The following is a 23,568-nucleotide window of genomic DNA, read 5'->3' on the forward strand; positions in this document are numbered from 1 at the left end:
AAAAAAAAAAAAAACATTTTCCGATTTTTTGAGGCCATCTACGTCAAAATGTACAGAATTTTTATTTTAAGTTATTTTATGGTGAAGTCTTGAGATGCTTTACACAATTTATTTCCCCCATTTTTGTCCTGTTCAATTCAAGAGAAAAAAATACTTTTAAAGTAATACATCAGAGCAAATTTCCTGTTAAATTATCTGAAAAATTAAAAAGAAAGATTTTCAAGTTTCCCGGAGAATGCGCATCTTAACCGAAAAAATTTGGTAACTTCTCTCAGTCCGTACGGCGTTTTGCCTCTGTTATAGGCAGTACTAAAGGATTTCTTGCACAATCGCCAACCCTGTTCTGCGAGCGAGTGTACATACGTACAATTTAGTGTTTCGAGTGGGTAGGGTGAATATAAAGCAGGTTGGATGAATTTGAATGCCTCTTCCACAATCAGACGGACCATTGTACCCAGGGATGCTTCTTATTTTAATCGAACTATTATGCTCGATCGAGCTTTAGTGGTTTCATCTTTCTATTGAATTAGAACAAGCCTCGATTGGATAAGAGTGCTCTGAATTAATTATTTTCATACCCAAGGATATTTTTCTGAAGAATGATAATGTCGTCCACCATTGCCGTAAACACGGATGGTGTCGTTTTTCGCACACGGAAAGGAAAAGTTGCGCGAAAGTTCTATCGGTGTGGGAAATTAAACGCAAACTAACCCAAACCTCCGGTTGGTATTGTGGTTTTTCGGTTTTTAAATCGTTTGCCGTGCTAAATTTAACGCAAATCACACTGAAGTAATTAACACAAAATGTGGGTTGCTATGTCTTTCACTTTCTAAATTGATCGATCGTGACCAAAAAAAAAAATAAATGAATAAAAAAAATAGATAAATAAAAAAAAATAAATAAATAAAATAACCCATATAGTCGTATCTTGTTATAAATAATTGGAGAGGAATCAAAAGTAGAGCGCTATTTCCGGAAAAAGGTTATATCGAGAAACGTTATGCTGAGAAGTGACTGGTCTGGATTTGGAATAGGTAATGAATGTTGTTTTCGGAAAAACGCTATTCCGAGGACGTTACTAACTTTTTATCGACTTCTTAATATTGTGAAACTATATCCTGTTTTTTTTTTTCTTCTCAGGTTTTAAAAAATTCTGATTTTCCCTCCATTTTCAAAGTCTCCAAACGCACAATTTTTTCTGTTTTCCCTAATTTTTTCAATTAAATGTGTTCAGTATTTTAATGTTGCTCATGACTCATGAGAAATTATCAATGCTTATTGTAAGATCCTTGATTGTGGGGGGAAAAAATGTGACAAAAAATTAAAATGCAAAATTTGAAGTAGGTATTGGATACAAAAACTGTTTTTTATGACGGTTTTATAGAATCGATCACGTTCGCAGCGAGAGAATTCTCATAGTTTCCTCATTTTTTTACTTGTCTCAAGTCATAAAATTAAAAGCAGTAATTAATAAAAATCTTATCTTCCTTAGGGCACAAAGACAAATCAAAATTTCTGGATGAAATTTGAAGGTAAGGTTTGCTCGCCGGAGAAAAAATTCCTAAATTTTCACGGTCGAGTAAAATGTCCCCCCTTTTTCCAGGTTTTTCATCGTTTTTCAAGCACTTCTAACCCTGCAAAATTATGAGACGTTTCAGGCAGCGACCAAAATACATTAACACTTAACACGGTCGCAACTCTGTCGGGGGACTAATGTATTTGCTCCCTTTCCTTCCATAGAGAGTTCGTCTCGATATAGAGGTGGACTCTCATCGGGTAGCGTGGGGTACCCCTGTACCATTACGGCCTGAACTTACAATTAGGGGGATTTTTTGAGCCTTGGAGTTGATTTCAGAGAAAACCAGTGGCGACATCGTGTTTCGCGCGAAATTTTACTCAGGAATAAGTGCTTAAATTGCAAATTCCTGACACATGCAACAGCTCCATTGCACAATGCATTTCTTTTCACGGAAAGTCCATTTTTTTGTCTTTGAATGTACGTCCATTGTACAATGCATTTCTTTCCACGGAAAGTCCATTTTTTGTCTTTGAATATACGATCGGGAGAACCACAACCGAGGAAAAATTTCAGAGAACTCGGTAAAACTTAGTAAGCGTTAACGCGCTAACGCCCGGCCGGGACACGATGGCGACTCGATAAGAAAAACGAGCTGTGTGGATCAACGCCCGGACGATGGCGATGCAGCTCGAGCCGCTGCGAGACGCAATTCGTCTGGATGATGAAGCGATTGTGCAAAATGAAAATCGCAACGAAGCAGTTAAGTTGCACAAGCAACATTAATAGAGGGCGCGGAAATGAAAGGAGCTTAAATACGCTCAACTTCGCGCTGAAGTTGCGTCCAAGCAGTGATTGGACTGCGTTCTTGGCATGAGAAATCAGGTGTGGGAAAATCCAAGGACGGAATCAGGGCTCACGAAAGCTTTTCAAAACTGGAGGGACTTCTGCCCTTCTTGCATTTGTGTTTGCGCGAAGCTAATTTTCGTTCTATTTTCATTTAAGTTTTCTTTAATTTTGGTCAAATTTTCATACATTGTTGGTCAAAACTTAACCGAATGTTTATTGATGAGGAAGAATCATCAATAGAGTAGTGAAAATGAACGAAGCTTAATATACGCCAAGGAATTAAGAGTGGGAGATTCCAGTGATGGATGAGCCTTTGGCAGCTTTTCAAGTTAAAAAAAACTTAAGAAAGAAATATATTTCGCAGGTAGTCAGCAACCGTCGGAAAAATGTGCTTCAACCCGTCAAATTGCAATAGTTCACATCATAACAGTAAAGACTTCATTGATGAAGAATTTCGAAAGCATAAATTCGGCTTGGGCGCCTTCAAATCCGGCAATACTCTACGCTTTGCCAGGGAGTTAGTTTAGTTGCCTGTCCGAACCGAACCCAACTGGGGTCGCTGATTTCATTGCGCGCACTCGCGAATGCGCTAACTGATGTAAGCATTGTCAGCACGTTCTATATTACTCCTTCAGCACTCTCTGTTATTCCTTTATTTCTGAATTCCACATGTTTTTATTCGATCGCTATTAGCCCGCGATTCCCAATTGTCTGCAGTGTATACTTATAGGGTGATCCGATCTTGCATGTTCTTTTTTCCAAAACTGCTTTTCAGCGAGAATGCCTGTAGTAGTGACGTCACCTTGGATTCAATTTTCCAAGAGAAACAGTCTTACACCTAAGACCAATCTACACAGGTCATCTTTTTGAAATCCACTCCCTCGTTCGGCCTTAACTCGGCTGCAGCGAGTGTGACGCCACATCGGCTGCTCCCATAAGAAATACATTGCAAACAACCAGTCCTACGTCACTGCGCGGTAGAGTTCCAAAACTCGTCTTCGGGAAAGACTGGACTATTTAGATTGATCGTCAGTGTTCGAAACTCACCTTTTCTTGCCTATACATTACGGCGCATTTAGTGAAAAATTAAACGCAAGATATTTTCGTAACAGAACTAGTAAGTAGCTGTAACTTGGGGAGACAAAAGCACTAATAATGAAATCGTGGAAAAAAGAAAAAGCTTTCACTTGTAGTGCTGAAAATTTTGAGTTCTTTTAAATCAAATAGATTTGTTTTTCTTTCTTCATGTGACTTCCTATGAAAATCCAGATTTCTAGGGGGCAATTTTCAGGGGCCACGTTGGCGCAGAGCCTTCATTTTTTAGGCGCATTTGGCGCGTTGGCGCCTGTGAGTTTCGAACACTGGAAGCTCACAACTGAGGAACACCAGATGGCGCTGAGCAGGCTTTGGAATTCCACGCTCTCTTTAGATGTAAATTACGAATGCAATTGGTGGATATATCATTCGGATTCGGTGACTAATTGAAGCTTTCCTGTTGCAGGTTTCCATCTGAGCGGCGTGGTCTCCACACCGAGGGCGAGCAGCCCTTCAACCCCGTCGTATAACGCGGAGCCAGACAAGAAGTACAAAGTATCTGTTAGTTTTGACAGGTATGTTATTTACTATTTTTCTGCCTCCGCCAGACCTCGCTCCGGCCCACAGTGGAACGAGCCCACAAGAGAGGTCGGACATGACATTTTCGATCAAAACTAGAGTCCCTTTATACTGAGAGTCAAGACAGTGTGAATCCATTTCTGATTGGTTCCCGTATTTTAGGCCTTCACAGTGTCACAAACGGGAATAAAGATTACAGTTTCACCGATTGCAAAGATTATAATCTGGAATGGACTAGGGAATTACGGTAGTGGCGTGGCGTGAATTGCGATGTATAGATTGTTCTGCCATTTAAACCTATGGCAAAGAATCGATTATCAAGGTGTTCGCTGCGAACACCCTGTTTATCGATCCTTTCCCATAGGTTTAAATGGCCTAACAATCGATATATCGCAAAGCACGCCACGCCACTGAATTACGGGTTCGGCAATGAGAGAGGGAACGGAGAAAGGAATTTGAGAATGGGCCGATCTAAGATTACAAAAAACGTTCAATTTCTGTAATCTTTATTCCCGTTTGTGACTCCATGAGGGCGTGTTGTCTTGACTCTCAGTATAAAGGGGCTCTAATCAAAACTGCTAATTTTGATGTTCATCTTGTCACATTTTAAATTTTAAGGGGTGTTTCTAGAAGAAAATTTCACGAGGATACCAACGAACTCTATTTTAGAACCTCAAAAGTTTGCATAAACAGAGTTATAAGCGTTTAAAGTCTCCAAATTTTGTCCATCCTCTCCGACCGACTCGATCCACTGTGCGGCCCCGGACCGTCCGTCTTCCGCCTCCTCCTCGCTTTCGAGCGTTATTACTGTGTTTTTTCACCGCGTTATTAGCCCCCGCGCCTCAAAACCGCGCATCCGACGCCGCGTTCCGGCGGGAGTTGCGAGGTTTTACTCGCGAGGGGGACGCCTCTCATTTTCGCTCCAGTCCTCAATCATGGCGAACGACGCTGCGTTGCCCGTTGCGTTGGTCGGGAACGGTCTAGATGACCGGTGGAAGAACGACGTATGAGGATCCGAACGTTGCCTAATTTCTCCCTGTTAAATATTAATTTTTAAAGAAAATTATGGATGTTTTTCCTGGAAATGTTCAAGTATATTGTATAGCAAGCAGTGTATGAAATTTGCTGCAAATTTCAAAAAAAAGCCTCGGTTAGTTTTTCAGTAAATGTGTATTTCATCAGAGGAAATATGGCAACGTTTGAATGACCATACAGCGTTTTTCCTTGGTGCGGAAGATAAGGTGTAATGGCTTCCACGCCACGCCAGGTTTCCGATAGCTCGACTCATATTTTTTTGGGTAATGTGTGGCGGTGTTTTTGGCCTGTTGATTGACTGTGCAGCTGTGCTCAGGGAAAGAGCCGTAGGTGTGATTCAACCGTAAGTGCCAAAGCTGTAAATTATTACCTCCTATGAATTAAAGGACGCAAGATGAATGCTGTAAAAGAGCTGATCGTTTTAATATCAGTCTGGACAGTGATCAGTGATGATTCTCGTGAGCTGGCAATACTGTTTTTCCTCTATTTGAATCCATTAGAAATAATCGATCCCAGGTAAAGCAGATCGCCTCGATGGATATCGATTTTTTCCATGCATTTAAATGGATGAAACCCAGTGTTGCCAACTTGAAGTTGTTTGGGTTTTTCACGTGTTTAATTTTTAACAGAAAACTAGCCGCCACTCTGACTTGAAATCGTAAGAGATTATGCTTTATCATTGAGGAAAAATGTACATAGAGGTTCAAGGCTGTATGTTGTTAAGTTTTCTGTTTTTAAAAATAAAACACAGAAATCAGGCAACGTGAAATGAAGTCAACTTGACTCAGGTTGAATCCGTTTAAAATTTTCCTGAGAAAACAATTGCTTTCGAGGAAAGCCATGAATGTAATACCTCTCGGAATTTTCAGACATACTGAATTCATTAAATTATAATCAAAATTATTTAACAAAGAAACGCGAATTATGATTTGGTTTTAATCAGCAGAAAATCAGCTGCGTCTGTATGTTTTATCCGGAGTTTTTTTTTAAAGTTAATCCATCCATCTCAAAGTTCCTAATGACTCATTATCAGCGATTTTCTCGATTTTCAGTGTTTTTACTCATTATCTTTCATCTGATTTATCTTTGTTTTTTCATATTCCTATCCCAAATACCGTTGCATCATTTTATGAAATATTTTTCATTCGGCCGCTCTTCGGCACGATTCGGAATGAGGCGGATTTAGGGTATGGAAATCTCGTTCGGAAGATGAAAGATATTTTGCCAAGATCTCAGAAACTGAGAGGAGTGGTCGTTACAAAATTATGATATCAGCCAGAAGTCATTAACTATAACGAATGTAATGAAAAAAACTCCAGTCAGACTTTCATCACGACACGCAGTTCGCGTCCCGATCGATGCCGTCCGATTTTACAGCGGGTTACCGATGTGTTAACCCGCACTTAAAAAAATGATAGAACCGGGTAACCCTCCAGCTGAATGTATAATTTACTGTTTTCTCCTCGACCCGGATGGAGTCCTATCGAAATTGCGCGACTTTTTTATATTATTATTTTATTTACAGTCAAATTGGCTTTGGTGAATTTTTGAAATGCTAATCAGCTGCCTACTTTCAAACCTGATTTAATAAGTAAAGGACGTTTTTACGAGTCATAAAATCAGATGTCTCCTCGCCCGCTCGACCAGATTTTATCGTAAAGTGAACTCGGTTGTTCATAATTTTTTCCTCCGTCTCTCTCTCTGTTTCTATTATACAGGGTTATTCAAAAGTCAAGCACCACTGGTCATGAGGGGGGTGGGTGGCCTTTTGAATTGTTTGAGGTACCCTCCGCCCCCTCCCGCGAGGGGTTCAAAAACTGGAAAGTACCTAAAAAAGGTGCCCCCTTGATATGAGGAAAAATGTCTTAAACCGCAAATCGTTATCATTATTAGAACTAAAGTTATGGCCAGTGATGCGTGACTTTTGAATAACCCTGTATTTCTACGGCACGTCGGCTGTGCGACCGTTCCGTCGTTGGTAAGATCGTACGATTTGAGGAGAAACCTCGGAATGTTTCATCGCTGACAGCGTCCTATTCTAAACGCTCTGTATTATCCTCGCCGAGAGAATATTATTTCGTGTCCATAAAATCTAGCTGGAGGTTCTTGCTCGTTGATGGCAAACTGGACGTATTTCTGCCAAACGGAACTATGTGCATGAAGATATGAGCCCTAATATGAACTTAAAAGGGCGCACGTCATAACGCACATAGTTCCGTTTGGCAGAAATACGTCCAACTGTTGTAATCACTGTGGCAGAGGTGTCTTCTGCGCGTAAGCTATAGGAAAACACAACTCCCCTATAGAAATTTGGAAGTGAATGATTCTTTTTATCATTATTAATGATCATAATATGTACTTGGACAGAAAAATAAACCAGCTATGAAATCAATGGATGAAACTCAACATAATTTACAGAGAGGTAAGATTATGGACAACACATCACATGACATGATTCCTCGGACAGATAACTATTGCTGCATGGAGGATGTTTTGTGGTCTAACTCGAAATTGAAGGCAAAATACAGAGATCTTTTTCCTTTTTTCGTGCCATTTTACTTCCTCTTAATATTTTTTAAAAAAAAACCGGCACCATTATCGTCATCATGCTCGATTAGCTCATCAGTATACGGAGTCAGCTTTCCATGTCCCAGAAGCGTTTTTTGACGGTTGCATCTCAATTTGTTTATGATTTTCCTCGATTTAATCATCAAATCCAGAAAGTAAACTTTCGACGTCTAATAGACAACCTAACAGGGGAAAATGTCTTAACTCAGGATTTTCACGGTTTCTGTCATTGTTCCCCAGCCGATATTAGTGCGAACTGTGTCAAAATTAATAAAAACTTCGTAAGCTGAAAGCAGCACAAAATGGTGGCTGCTTTGTGCTTTGTTCCCCCCTTTTTCATAAAAAATAACACCTCACAGCAAAAATATCTATCTCACGCCACACTTTTTACACTCGAATCATTAGCTCGCCCAGAACGAAGGAAATGAGGAGGAATGCAGATACCCTCCTCCCGCGGCTTCCTCTCCCGCCCGTGCTTTGCGATATATCGATTGATCTGCCATTTAAACCTATGTAAAAGATCGACAAACAGGGTGCTCGCAGCGAACACCTTAATAATCGATTCTTTACCATAGCTTTAAATGGGGAGATATCGATAATCGATCATTCACGCCGCGCCACTGCCGCCACCCTGTATTTTAAGGTACAGGGGAATACTTTTTCCCCCACCGAACACGATCACACACCCACGCGAAAAATATTTATATTCGTCCTTGCATAAAATAGAATGGGAAAACCGCAAATAAGACGAGAGTGCACACGCTGTCGAGCGAAAATTAACCTATTCAAAACCTCTATCCACTTATTCAAATTAACCCATTGAATAACCTTTTGAATATTCACTTTAAGGAATGAATAACGTATTCACGGAAATGGTCGAAACGTTCTGCGATTTCCAATTGTTTTAAGCCTTCTCCCCGCCGGGAACAAGGCTACGAAGCGATACAATTTCGAGTTAATGTAGCCGATGGTAATTGCCCGTCGCTGGACGCGGGCAAGAAAAGTCCACTGTGGTTCGCGAAGAGGTACCAGCGGGCCGATTATTGAAACTGATAGACAAAGCTATAGACAAAGAAGACATAGGGGGTATAAAGCAATCCTATTGGTTGAAATGGGTGGTTCTCATAGATTAAGGGGGGAAATGATAGACTAACTGTCGGGTCTCTCGTGGGTTGCCGTTAGTTAGTCTATTACCTACCTCTTTTGGCCATTGTAACCACCCGCTTCCACCAATAGGATCTCTCCATATCCTCTTTGTCTTCTTTGTCTATTGCTTTGTCTATCAATTTCAATAATCAGCCCGCAGCAGGTGGGTTTAGTTAATGTAGGATTCCGGAATTTAACCAGGATTACCAGTGACGTGGCGTGCTCTGCGATATATCGATTGACCTGCCATTTAAACCTACGGAAAAAGATCGATAGAGAGGGTGTTCGCAACCAACACCTTAAAAATCGATTCTTTACCGTAGCTTCAAATAGCGAAGTATCGAAAATCGATCATTCACGCCTCGACTCTGAAGATTACCAAGCATTCTTAGAACTATAGAGGTAGAAATGAGGTGGACATAAGTATATCAGAGATATCAAAAGGAATGATTGCCAAAGGGCCCAAATACAATTGCTCAAAGATATACAACAAACTCCCTAGATATATTAAAGAAATTGAAGAGAGAAGCACCTTCAAAAGAAGAGTAGATACATTTTGTAAGGAGAATGTATTCTATAGTATTGATGAATATTTAGAGTAAATTATGTATATTAGATTTATAAACATTTTTACTTTGACTTTGTAATCTTTTGTTTTAAATCAAAAGAAACAATAAATCATTATTATTATTATTCTTCGCGGAAACGATGTTAAATCCGTCCAATTCCAGTGAGAATCATATATACTGTTTAATTTCAAATTGAGTGAATAATAAAATCTGAGTAGCATTGCAAAGTTAACAAAGTGGTTAATTATTTTCTGTAGCTTTAACTCCCGTTTTTTTACGGAATCGATTCAATTTTTACTTACACCTCGCAACCCTCGCTGAGGAGCTGTCGAATCTTGACTTATTGGCAACTAGCACTCATCAGAAGTCTCGGCAACCAGAAGCTAGTGGCCAGTAGCCAGGAAACGGCGCGGAGTTGTCTGCTATCCGTGAACACGCATTTTTCAGACTATTAAGTTTCTGCTTGCGGAGAGGTTTTTCTGATTTACGCTGATAACGCTGATTATCTGATCTGAGATTCGCAATTTTGCAGTTTCAACGTCGTCGGAGCCGTCCCTAAATTACGTAACGCACTTTTTTGGTATTTTTGACCCCCTCCTCCCTCGTAAAACTTTTGTGACGTAGGTCACCATCATTTTAACAAATTGAAAAAAAAAAAAAAAAAAAAAAAAAAGGCGTAACGCTCTCTTTTACCCCTTCCCTGCCCTAAAGCGTCATCTAATTTAGATACTGCCCAGAGTCCCGTATGCAGCCGTGCTAAGGAAGATCACCGTATGAACATTCGAGAGTTGTCAAATTTCTCTGGATGAAACATACATTTTGACGAAATTCAATCTGCGTATTTCTCGCTCAAATTTTCAGGCATTTTAGATTAAATTGCGTACAAAATTGTCTGAAATTATTGGGAAAAAAATATTCACAATTTTCCCGGTGAATTCGGATTTTATCGAAGGAAATTTGGCAACGTCTGAAGGCTCATACGGCTTTCTTCCCCAGCACGGCAGTGCGGCTCCGTGAATTGGAGCTAAGTCGAGCTTTTACTGAACGATTTGGCAACAGGGCTGGGGCGGGAGGAGCGATGATATCCGTTTATGAGTAGTGGAGTGAACGAAAGCTCGAAGATGATGCGAGGTCGTTGACTGTTTCCGGTTTCGCTCGTCTTTCCGGTCGCGGCGCGGTGTCCGGAGTTGCCAGGTTGTGCCGAAAAACCAGCACTTTTCCCCATTCGAACCCACGTAAAGTATGCACATCATATTGCACAATTTGGCAACCTTGGCGGTGTCCGACCAATGGCAATGGCAGGGGCACCGGGCAACGGGGCATTGCGCTCCGAGTGACGCAATCCCAGTTGCCGCCTCGCGCGTGAGTGCGCGACGGAAGAAGGAAACTCGGGTCTTTTCGACGCTGTTGGTGATACGGCACACACTGAAAAACGCATGGATAGTAACTGTAATTTATTTGCACTGAAAAAAAAAGTAACCTGGATCAAGCGTGATAATTCTTGAATTTGCCGCCAAGAATTTTCTTTATCTTGCATTAAGCTGACTTTTTCTTGATTCATGAAAAATAATGCTCGGGTTAAGCAAAAAAGTAGCTTATATTAACCAGCAAAATTCTTGATTTTAGAAGAAATACTTCTTGGCGGCAAATTTAAGATTCTTTTTTTTCCAGTGTGGGGGTGGGGGGGATGAAAAAAAAATAGAAAATAAAATTGGATTTTGATGTTAAGAAAACTTTTTGGTTCAGTTTTTTGGATTTGCTGTCGAATTTCCATTACTCGAGACAATCTTTTCGGGTAAAAAATTTCAGCGACCAGATTTTTTTTTTTTTTTATTTTCCCCCAATTTCGGTTGAAATACAAAGATATGCAACTTTTTTGTCAACAACTTGAATTTTCTTTGAATAATAATAGTAATGATAATGATAAAAAAATCTGCATTTGAATTATGACAATTTCTCTCACACCGAGCAAACTCTCCTTAAATCAGGGAAATTTTATTTTTAATAGTTAAAAATCCTACTTTCAACCATTTATTTTAGTGCGGAAAAGCTATACTAACATACGAGTTGGCATCAGAAATTTTCGGATGATGCGTAATCAACCAGTTCAAAAGGGAGCTCTCTCCAGATATGATACAGACTTGACAACATAGCACAGACTCAGTGCGACTCAACACAGACATTGCGGTGATTTGAATGCGTTTAAGTCTCTGAGTCTGCGGGAAAGAGGTCAAGTTCTCCTTCATTGTTTTGGATATGCAATTTTACCTACTTTGAGGTCGAAATAGTTGTATCACGCGTTTCGCCCTATCCAACTTTTCTACTTTAGCGTTAAAGTCTCTGAGTCTACGAAATAGGCATTAAGTTCTCCTTCATTTTTGTGAAAATGCAATTTTACCTACTTTGAAGTCGCAATAGTCGCATCACGTGTTATTCGTAAAATCATGAAAATGCAAAAGTTATTTTATGAAAGAAAGACACTTGTAACAGAATTAGTAACTTTTCTTCCGTGGCATTTTGCGTAATGCTGGTAAACGGACAGATTTTTAGCAGTCCATTAATTAAAAAATATGTTTTCCTCCAGAGCGCATGGTCAATGGTCATAGGTGTCCTTGTAGAGTGTGCCAGTAAAAATTGATGTGCGGTCAAATAAGCCGGATCTGGCTGCCTTGCCTTGCCCGCGGCAATTGCTAATTTTTTTTTTTACTTTCCTTTGATCTCTTTTAATTTTATCGATACTTCGACCATATGAACGGACCACTTAAATCTGCTCTGCATAGAATTGAAACAGAGAATTGATGTATCCTCTACAGTCGGCACTATCGTAGTGTTGTAAAACTATTGGTATGTGCTGCCGTGCTAAGAAAGAACGCCGTACGAACATTCAAGAGTTGCCAAATTTCCCTTCGTAAAACATTTATTTTTGACGACATTCATTTTTATTTTTCCTTGAAATTGTCAGAAATTTTAGATTAAATTGCTTAGAAAATTTTGAGAAAATTTTGAAAAAAAATATTCACAATTTGCCCAGTAAATGCGGTTTTTACCGAATGAAACTTGGTAACGTTTGAATGTTCATACGGCATTCTTCCTTAGCACGGCAGTGTGCGCTTCGCACGATATGCCGTTCCAGACTGCGGATGTTAGTTTTTGGAGAAAGATTAAAAAGGTATTTTTATTGCCTGCCCCAGATACCCAGGCAGTGTTGATTGGTAGGGCAAAATTCACACTCTGAAAGTTCACACTTTAACGTTTCATTTCACGTCATGCGATCGATAAAAATCGATATTTCTGATGGATATAAACGAAGGATAAACAGTGTTGCCAATTTGCAAAATCGCCACTGATCATCGGCCCAAACGCAGCCAGTTTTCCTCCTCGGTGTCGCGATGTTAGAGTCGCTGCTGGGTCTCCTCAGACCTTGATCAGTTGTGCAGAAAAAGGTTAGGTTGAGGTTGGCCAACGCTGTGATATATTGCCCATGAGCACGGCTCGCCCTTATGCACTTCTGAACGTTGCGAAACCGCGCAGGAATCCTCTAGCTTTTGCGTCCCTGTGCAGTGGCGTGGCGTAAATGATCGACTATCGATATTGCCCCCATTTGAAGCTATGGCGAAGAATCGATGATTAAGGTATTCGCTGCGAACACCCTGTTTATCGATCCTTTTCCATAGGTTTAAATGGCACAACAATCGATAAATCGCAATTCACGCCACAGTGTCCCGCTAAGTAAAAACCGCTCATCTCCGACATGAAAACCCCCTGTAGATACGTGTCTTTTGCTACGCACGCTCCGCAGAATCCTTGCCATTGGCAACCGTGTTTCTTTTCCCGATTGAATTTTATTTATCGTCGCATGGGCGCTCTCTTTGGGCGACACGCCACAACAGGAGTCAGCCTGGACCTATTTTACCTCCCTCTTTTCCATGTCCCTCGGTCTGCTTCTGCTCGACGCCCGACCTGTGATGACGTCATTGCATTGGGGGAGGAGGCGGGAGGGGGGAAATCGCACCAGGCTACAGAGAGTCTGTTGTTTTTGCGGCGATACCTCAGCCACGCCTCTATTCTGCCGTTCTAAGGAAAAACGCCGTATAAGCCCACGAACCTTGCCTTCTTTTCTTCTATGAAAAGCGAATTTGCTTAGGTAATTGTGAATATATTTTTTAAAAATTTTCAGACAACGTTATTTGCAACTCGGTCTAAAATATCTAAAAATTTCAAAGAGAAATATGCATAACTTACCTCAAAAGTACATTTTTTATCCGGGGAAATTTCGCAACACTCGAACGTTTATGCGGCGTTCTTCCCCAGCACGGCAGTACTAGTGTACTTGTTATTTTTTCTCTTTTCTTTTTAGGTAAAGAGCTTTCTTGTATTAGTAGAGACGCTAATTTGGGTGGGGACGCAGAGGGAGTAAGCGCCCACCAGTTTCCCTTTCATTGGACTCCAAACTCGTTCATGCAAGTTTCGTTGGCTTTCAAAAGAGAAATAATAGAACGAGAGTAAATTTTCCGCTGTTTTAACGCCGATTTGTCGACGCATTCTCTGAGATTTTAAGCCCTGGTAGAGGACGGCTTCGGTTTCATTGGGCACGAGTTAGTGCTTGCTGGCTGATGGATGATGGCGGAAGCACCAGTTTACTCCAGAGGCGGATCCAGAAATTTGGCAACACCGGATTCCTCCATCTAAATCTATGCCAAATAATCGATTCTTGTCGGAGCACGTGACCCCTCCGAAAATCGATACATTTTCATAGGTTTAAATCGAGAAAGGACAGTGTTGCCAACTTGCTGGATCCGCCAGTGGTCGACTCGTCCGTAATTTAAATGATTAGCTCATAGAATCTGAGGAACATCGGGTTAGCAGAGGTGAGAATTCCAATTACTCCGGCTCATGGGAGGAACTTTTAGTGGTCTCTTACAAAGTTGTCAACGGCCCGGCCGCGGGAGCATCGATAATTTTTGACGCGTTAAGCCATGGTCAGTTGGTCATCTGGTCGAGAAGAAGCTCTTTAAAACGGTCGACTCGTCAGGATTTCAGGATACTAATTTGGCGTAAGCAGCCGTACCGTGCGACTTTGTTGCAGCGGGTAGAATCCAGTCATGTTGCAGTGTTGCAATGCTGCTGTCGTCCAGATTTAGGTGAAATTTCGAATTTGCCGACTTCCTTAAATTTTTCGTGGCTGTACAAAACAGAAGAGAGAAAAAAAAGAAATTCAACAACGCATCCTGAAACGTTCTAACTTTTTTCAGACTCTATTTCCTCGAGCGAAAACTACTTAACAGCACACGCTGAAATTCCGTAACAAACTGTTCCCTGTTTCTTCTCGACTTAGGAAAGATAAAAATCCCCCAAACAGTATACTTTCAAATTCCCTTACTTTGCCTCGTCTTCCCTTGATTCTATTGGAAAAATCCCTGACTTCCGTATATGAAATTCTCAGAGCTTTCTCTCAAAAAATCGAACTTTCGGTAATCGCGTCGCGCCTTACATCTCCGTCTCAGAAACGGCGACGTTCCATTGGAAATACACAACATTTCCCCGATCAGCGGGTCGATTATTAAAATTTATAGACAAAGTTGTAGACAAAAAAGACATAAGGAGTATAGAGCGATCCTATTGGTTGAAACGGGTGGTTCTTATAGACTAAGGGGGTAAATGATAGATTAACTATCGGGTTTCTTGTGGGTTGCCGTTAGTTAGTCTATGACCTACGTCTTTTGTCCATCGCAACCACCCGCTCTCACCAATAGGATCCCTCCATATCCTTTTTGTCATCTTTGTCTATTGCTTTTTCTATCAATATCAATAATCAGTCCGGAGGAGTGGAGTTTATCTATGGATCGATAGACAAAGGAGGAGACCCGCGCGGAGCTTTTGAACGGCAACGCGGCGGCGTCTCGGCCCCCGCCCGTATCGCAAGAAACGCACTGATTTACATACCCACTCGGAATTTATTTAACCTGAAAATTAAATTTGACCCTGATGCCGTTTGCGTTGAATTTATGGATTTTCAGCCGGGTTTTTATGCCCGCGCCGCGCGGCCGGATCCACCGGTGCCTCGCGCGCGGTTTCTTCACTGCCCTCGATTCGGGTAAAACGTTTTGCAGGTTCCACCGCCTTTCCAGTATCCAGTCTTCCAGCCCGCAACTCTCCGGCTGTCCGAGAGATGAATGGAGATGTTGCTTGTGCTGCGAGGAATTTGCGATTTGACTGTTGATTCTTGTGTAAAAGTTCGCGAGAAACACGATGGTGCCTCCGGTTTTCTCTGAAATCATCTCCCAAGCTCAAAAAAAGCTCTCAAATTGAGGCCAAAATGGAGGGGATATCCCACGCTATCCTGAGAGTCCACCTCTACATCAAGACAAACTCTCCATGCAAAGATAGGGAGCAAATACATTAGCAGGGTTGCCGTGTGTTCAGCCTTGGAGTCCCCAAATAAAGTGGCAGCCATGTCAATGTATTTGCTCCCTATCTTTGCATGGAGAGTTCGTCCTGATGTAGAGGTGGACTCTCAGGATAGCGTGGGATATCCCCTCCATTTTGGCCTCAACTTGAGAGCTTTTTTTGAGCTTGGGAGTTGATTCCAGAGAAAGCCAGTGGCACCATCGTGTTTCTCGCGAACTTTTACATAAAGAATCTACAGTCAAATCGCAAATTCCTCACACATGCAACATCTCCGTTATAAAATAGAACTTAATCTATCTTTAACATACCTGCGGGCCGATTATTGAACTTGATAGACAAAGCTACAGACAAAGAAGACAAAAGAGATTTGGAGCGATCCTATTGGTGGAAGCGGGTGATTGCAATGGACAAAGGAGGTAGGCAATAGACTAACTAACGGCAACCCACAAGAGACCCGACAGTTAGTCCATAATTTCCTCCCTTAGTCTATAAGAACCATCCATTTTAACCAATAGGATCGCTCAATACCCCCTTTGTCTCCTTTGTCTATAGCTTTGTCTATAAATTTCAATAATCGGCTCGCAGTTATAGTAAACAAATTCACGCCCGACCTCCTCCTTACTCGATCCACCGCGCGCCGCGCTCGAGTCCAGTCGCAATCGGAACTGGCCTGGCGGGGGGGGGGGGGGGGGCGTCGCGAGGGGGAGGGAGAGGAGGCAGTCGCGTGGGGGAGGGGGGGGGAGTCGTGCTTTGGGAGCCCCTGACAGAAGTGGGTCATGGCGGTGATAATGAAATAAATATAAATGACCGCTAATCAGCCGACAACGACACGAATCGGTAGTTGTTCCAAACATGTGTATAAGGGTAATGGATTACTTAATACCGAGCGCAGCGGCGAGCAGCGCACCGCGACCACCACGCCACGCTCCCGTTCCGCGCCGAGCCGAGCCGTCGGGCTCCTTTCGGAGGCTGCGTTACAGTTTCGGAAACGATTAACTTCGGGCTTAGGCTTAGGAAACGGTCCGGCTGTCTTCGGACAATGGAGAATTTGCAAGGGTCTGAAATTTGATGAATTTCCTGTTTAAGTGGAATCCTCTGGGTGAACTGAACACGAAGATACCCTTGATTCATAAATTGAGCAGTTATTAGAGGAGATATGACAAAATAACCGATTCTGCTAAAATACATGTGTTTAAATGGGAAATGCCGCCAGATGACGTCACAAGGCGGCACATTTTCTCACTTTTAAATCAATTTTTATACTATTTCCCATGTCAGAAAAAAATTATGAAAAATATTGCGAACTCAGCTCATTAGGCACTTTCAGATGAAGCAATAAAAAAATTGCGTGCAAATTCTCCATTATGCCCTTGAATAGAGTCCCTTTATACCCAGAGTTAAGACAACTCACTTTTGGTTGGGCTGAAAGTAGCCTAAAAACAAATCCAATTCTGATTGGTTCTCGCTCATGGAGGCCGAAACGAGTGCACCAAGATGGCGGTACCTCGAATGTGAACAAGAATAATGTAAATATTACCTAATTGTGGTTTATCAAGAGTAAATTGTTATTTCCATCGGTCTAAAATGAAAATAGATTAAGAAATTATTCACAAACCAATCTAATTTTCGTTTTGATTGATCAATTTGTTGATGTTGTTGTTTTTGTGTGACAGACATCGCAGGATTCCTGATCCTTATCCCTCAATATCGTTTGTTTGGGTGCACTCGTTTCGGCCTCCATGGCCAGCCAAGGCCGGCTGCCAGTCGGCTGATAATCGAGTTGTCTTAACTCTGGGTATAAAGGGACTCTACCCTTGAATAGAGTCCCTTTATACTGAGCGTCAAGACAGTGTGGATCCATTTCTGATTGGTTCGCGTATTTTTGGCCTTCACAGTGTCACAAACGGGAATAAAGATTACATTTTCACCGATTGCAAAGATTATAATCTGGAGTGGACCAAGGAATTACGGGTTCGGCAAGGAGCAAACGGAATGAGAGAAGGAACAGAGAAAGGAATTTGAGAATGGACAGATCAAAGATTTCAAAAAACGTCCCATTTGTGTAATCTTTCTTTCAGTTTGTGACATGTGACATCCATAAGCCGCGTTGTCTCAACTCTCTCTATAAAGGGGCTCTACCCTTGAAGAGTTTCTCCGCAGAGTATGATCAGGGTGTCTAAAAGTTCGGAAATTGTAGTGATTTTTTAAGGGCGGTCCGGAAGTACTGAAAAAGTGCGGAAATTCTGCAAAAAGATCCGGAATTTTTTTTAAATTTTTTATTATTTAGTCGCAATTTCAAATTTTTAAAATTTTTATAATTTCGTCAAATGGAGGTACTGATTAAGTACGGAATTTTTCTGTTGGAGGAGGTACTGAATTTCTTGAGAATGTACCGAAAAAGTACTGTAAAGGTACTTATTTTTGACCAGCCTGTTTTAGTTGACACCATGGGCTATGGAAATCTGGAAAGGAAACGTTCGTGAATTATGTTAAGATGTAGGTGAGGGGAGGGGGCGGCTATGAGCATGCGTTACCAGGGGATGAGAGGGTGTCGAAAAGGGTGGAGAAACTATGTTTTTATGAGGGGTCGATCTTATCCTAGGATCCCCGATTTTGTAGAAACCCCGCAATTTTGTCTCCTTCTTTGTGTTACAATGGTTGGTTCTTGCTAATCAGCTAAAAATAACAAAATCTATGAAAACAGCAGCTCCGTTCGTTTAAATCAATCGAGATATCGCGCTTTGAAAAATTCGTTTAATGACGTCATCCCCCGCAGTTGTGACACCCTTGGTTTCTTCCATCCTGCTTTCATTTGTCAGGGAGTCCCACATCTGCGGTTACTCGACGTGAAACTCGGATGAAAACAAGGTGGAAGAAACCAAAGATGTCCCTACTGCGGTGGATAACTTCTAATAGAATTTTACAAAGCGTGATATCTCGGTCAATATTGAACGTAGAAAGTTGCTGTTTAGACAGATCTCATTATTTTTAGCTGATCTACAAAAATCAAGCATCAAAAGACGATTCTGTGAATAGCGCAACTCTGACCTAATGTGCGCATTATCTATTAACGCTCGAATAACTACGCTATATGCACTACCTGTTTTGTAAACTTGCGTTCGGAAGGGTATTATTAGTTTTTGCTAATCGTTCGATTCTAACCATCAAAACACGATCATTCATTGACGTGCGCAGATGACCCATTTCACTCGTATCTCTGCTGCGCTCAACTTTTCCGTCGACACATTGCAAAAGAGCAAGTTGTTGGAAACTAGCGCCTCGCGGTTCGTGGAATGGCCGTCCGGTTCATTCAAATCGTCACGAACGCAACCGATAGTGTTGTTTTTCGCTGATTCTCGTCGATTTCCTACCACGCAAGGCGCCATTGTTTTTAAGCCGCATCGACAAGTCAAAATCGGAGAATGCTTCACGTAGGTTTTCACTTTCATTCATCGTCGAAGTTTTGCGGCTTCGCGGTAAACAATCCTTACAGTAAGGATTAATCGACGCTGAAAGAACATACGAGGTGGTTTTGATCGCAACGTTTCCTTTGCGCTTCTGCTTCATTTTTGTGGAGTTGATCATTTCAAAATTCGTCCACTGTAAGAAAAAAAGTTATACATATAGACATACCGTCCGTTCCAGGCTCAGAGGCCGAAAGTTCCAGGTACTGGAGCCATAGCTTCGACTGCTCCGGGCGCCACGCCCGAAATATGGACGGTATGTCTATATAGCCCGTAAGAACGACTCCCTCAGCCGGTGTTTTTTTTTTCAGTGTCGTTCCTCTCACGAAAGAACGTGTTTAAATTTAAATGTTGCTAAATTTCCCCACGCATATTGCATTTTTGCCAGGAGTATCTTTGGCAATTTGAACTGAAAATTCCGCTGATTTTTCCTCTGATCATGCAAAAATCGGACTAATTTTGGACGTAAATTGCTCAGGTATATTTTTGTCTAAAATTGAATGTTTGAGTCAATTCTGCAACCGCGGAATCAAGTTACGTTCTTTCATCCGAGAAATGACGGATTGTGTAGCGAAATTTAAAGAAAAAGAAGAAAAATTACTCGATTTTCTACAAGAAACGGATGATGATCAATCACCCTAATATTCGACATGCAGTATCACAAGCGCATTGTGCTTATTTTTTACAGAGCTTATTTTTTACTTATTATTTTACAGAGAAATTGTTGGTTGAATCTGTTTGAAAAATCACTGAATTCTATCGGCAGCACCAAGAAAATTCGGTGAAATTCTCGTACAGCTTCGTTGAACAATTTCTCTATAAGAAAATAAAATGGCGACGGATTTTTTTAAACGTCGTATGCCGCTTGGGATACTTTGGCCGGAAGGTGATGATATGCCCTTCAAACGTGTCACCTCTTCACCTTGTTTTTAATTTGTAGATTACCGTCGGTTTATTAAATGAAAATTAGGTCATTTCAAACGCTGAAGCCATTTACAGGTTTACCTCCTAGGTGTGTTCTTATTTCCTGTTCATCGCCAGCGTTAGCAAAAAACGAAGCTGCGGTCAGCAGAACTTTTTTATTGTTTCTCTGCCCCTAATCCTCTGGTTTTTATCTGTTTCAGGTGTAAAATTACTTCTGTCACCTGTAGTTGTGATACAAAAGATATTTTTTGGTGTCAACATGTGGTTGCCTTGTCCTTGTATAGAATCAGAAATGCCGAAAGTGTTAGACTACGTGTTCCTATATCAGGTGAGTTCCATTTTCTTTTATATCACTCCTGTTCGTCATGCCAGTCTCCCTCTCTCTCCTTCCCTTTATGTCCATTTTTTCACTGAATACCAGTATGATGAGTTCATTTGCCCTCGATTATTCTGTGGAACTTCATTCGTGCTCCGCGGAGAAGTGGGATTTACGGCAATTTTTTGTTTATCTGTATACAGACGTGATTAATGAACTGAGCTTAATTTATTTTTTCAGATTTTTTTTTCGTGTGAGAAAAAGAGTAAAACATTTTTAAGGTGCGAAAATGTGACGTGTAGTGACGTCATGTAGCGATGTCTCAGCTCCCCTTTAAACGCGTTTATTTCAGCAGATTGGGTAACTCAACTGCGCTCTCTTTGGTAACTTTCCAACGTAAAATTCGATTGTAGCCTCGCGCTAAATCTTTTGAGGCGAGTCAGTAATTTTTATACATAATGGAATCTCCCAAATTTTTAGGATGCATTTTTCGCTGTGTAAATAATTCCAGTAAAAATGAGCTTGTTCAGCAATTCGTAATTCTTGCATTTTTGGAAACTAGAGAGTGCACAGAGTTCACAGGAATTTTCCCCGATTTTTTTGAGCAATATTAACCCACGAAATACGAGTCCAAAAGTCCGTATTTTGGGCTCCCATTTAAACGCGCGCCGCTTGGCCCATCTCAAAATGGCGCCCATTTTCTCCGTCCGGCGGTGGCCACACTTTTGACCCGGCGTGCCGGCGAGGTACCTCTGTATGCCTCTGCCGTGTGTGGGTCGTATAAACAAACGAAGATTGATAACACAAATGATCCAAACAACTCGAAATCTCTTAATTTTAATTGATTTAAATCCATTTTCGACTTCAACCAAGCATTTGGCAATAATATTCATCGTATTTTACAACCAGGAGCCACGGCCTATCGGCTCATTTTAAGGTGCATTCTGAAAATCAGTATTACAAGTCCAGTGTCCAAACCCAGACTTTCTTCTTTTACTTTTTTTGACCATTCTCTTTTCATTTTCGCGTCAAATCAAATGTTTTGCAGTTTCTTTGTCTTAAGTATGTGGTCCTGAATTCATTCAAGAGTTAGAAGTTCACCATTTATTTAGTATTACAGCCTTTTAACCTCTCAAGCTTTACCGATATGATCTCATGTAGTTCGAGGTTTCTTTGGCCCAAACCAAGTGATTACATATCTGATGTGTGTCTTATGGCTCTTCAAATTCGCAGTTTAGAACTAAATCAGAGACTACAATTACTTAATCCAGTTCTGCTCTCTTGTTCAATGTTTGTCATAAGTGTTTGTTCGTGTCTGTTCTTTATAAGTGACCACTGTAGTGCATATACTTATACACAGTTATGCTATCGGTACAGGTATTATTTCTTGTTTTCTACAGTCAGACTTTCTCTTAAGCGCAATAATTTACCAAAGAAATTCACCTAGTTGCGTAAATAATTTGGTGTATAGATATTCTGTTAATGTCTCCTTGCAGTGATTCAAAGTTTCTGAGATCTATCACAAGTGGATTTTGCATTTAGACGGTCACTCTTGTCTGATAAAATTACTGCTCTAGCAGTTTCAAATTTATACTTTGATCTCTGATTCATCACTAAATGACACTCATGCGGTGTCATTTATCTTTAATCAGTTCAAAGCTATTTCGACAATGAATCATCAAAGGTCCGATCGAAGAAGGAATTTGCTGGTGAGTGCTGCGGCTGAACCGACATCACAACTCTACTATCGAAAGCATCAACCAAGACATGATCATTCGTCTGGAAGTGGAAATATTTTGCAACTAATCAGCAGGCCGATTATTGAAGGCTTAGAGCAACCTGACAAGACATCAAATTCGAATATATTGCATGGATATGATAGGGCTATGTCTTTTCATGTCGGGCTGACATAGTTTCAATAATCGGGCAGCTGGTAGTTTAACAGGTAAGATTTGTAAAGTCACTTAGGTATCACAAGTTACATTCGCATCTCTTGTGGTACAGTTTTTGTAAGTATGCTTACCTTTGTGGAGATTAATTGATAACAAAACGAGCATATCAATGTCATAGCCTAACTAGAAAACCACTAACGTAGATTTACAAAGTTTCAGACTTTCTGTTTCTCCTCGATTATAAAATCATGCAACGAAATGTTACAAATGTCATCCCCAGATAACCTTAACCATGTTCCTTACTTATTCTTATGGGAGGATGTAATTCTATGTCTTTTCAAAATCCTTCCATCCATCAGTACCTGAGAAATTCAGTAAACCAGCCGACTTTCAGACTTTTAACAAGAATCGTTGGCAACTTTACCATTGAAATGATTCTTAGGTGTTTTTGAACAAAGGGAACTTATTAAAATGTTTGTTGGACAGGTTTGATTCACCCTGAATTCTTAAATAGAGAGAAAAAAAAATATTTTCTTCACTCTAGGAAGACATGAAACTGACCAAGCTGTAGGTAAGTAAGTAGTTTTTGATTACTTCATTCCATGAAATATGATGAGCCTTGTTTCTGCAGGAAACACAACATACTAGCATGAATCCTCAAATAAATTTTCTGTCTTGTACAATATCTGTTGATACTTAAGTATTTGATGATACCTATGAAGTACAAAATTTCTGAAAAATCCCTGGGAATACCAGCAGAGTCGTCTCCAAATTTTCTCTCAGGAATAAAACTAAAAATTGTGGAAGTTTCCTAAGAATGCTCTCAAGACAAATTTACGTATTATTCATAGATGAAGTGTAGCCTGCTGCATATCATGTCGTATTCCTCTTCAAATAAACATGTAGGTGAGTAGATTTTGAAATTTTGAGCGCACGATTTGCTCATGAAAGAAGTGAGCACTACCATGATTTCCACTTACCATTACCACTTCCTGATAAATTTTTAGAAGTTGATGCTTTTGAAAGCTGAGTTGTGATGTCGGTTCAGCCGCAGCACTCACCAGAAAATTCCTTCTTCGATCGGACCTTTGATGATTCATTGTCGAAATAGCTTTGAACTGATTAAAGATAAATGACACCGCATGAGTGTCATTTAGTGATGAATCAGAGATCAAAGTATAAATTTGAAACTGCTAGAGCAGTAATTTTATCAGACAAGAGTGACCGTCTAAATGCAAAATCCACTTGTGATAGATCTCAGAAACTT

The 23,568-nt window shown here is 40.8% G+C and overlaps 1 protein-coding gene across 1 annotated transcript in view; it reads left to right on the forward strand.

The window, feature by feature from the left end:
• The window catches only part of LOC109042145 (zinc finger SWIM domain-containing protein 5), a 186,850-nt gene that overhangs the window by 137,112 nt on the left and 26,170 nt on the right, over positions 1-23,568 (forward strand). The window contains exons 2-3 of the mRNA XM_019058723.2: positions 3,867-3,975; positions 20,294-20,421. Coding sequence (XP_018914268.2) covers positions 3,867-3,975; positions 20,294-20,421 — 237 coding nt within the window. The remainder of the gene's footprint in view (positions 1-3,866; positions 3,976-20,293; positions 20,422-23,568) is intronic.

Source organism: Bemisia tabaci, chromosome 5 (assembly GCF_918797505.1).
Source record: "Bemisia tabaci chromosome 5, PGI_BMITA_v3".
Taxonomy (NCBI): domain Eukaryota; kingdom Metazoa; phylum Arthropoda; class Insecta; order Hemiptera; family Aleyrodidae; genus Bemisia; species Bemisia tabaci.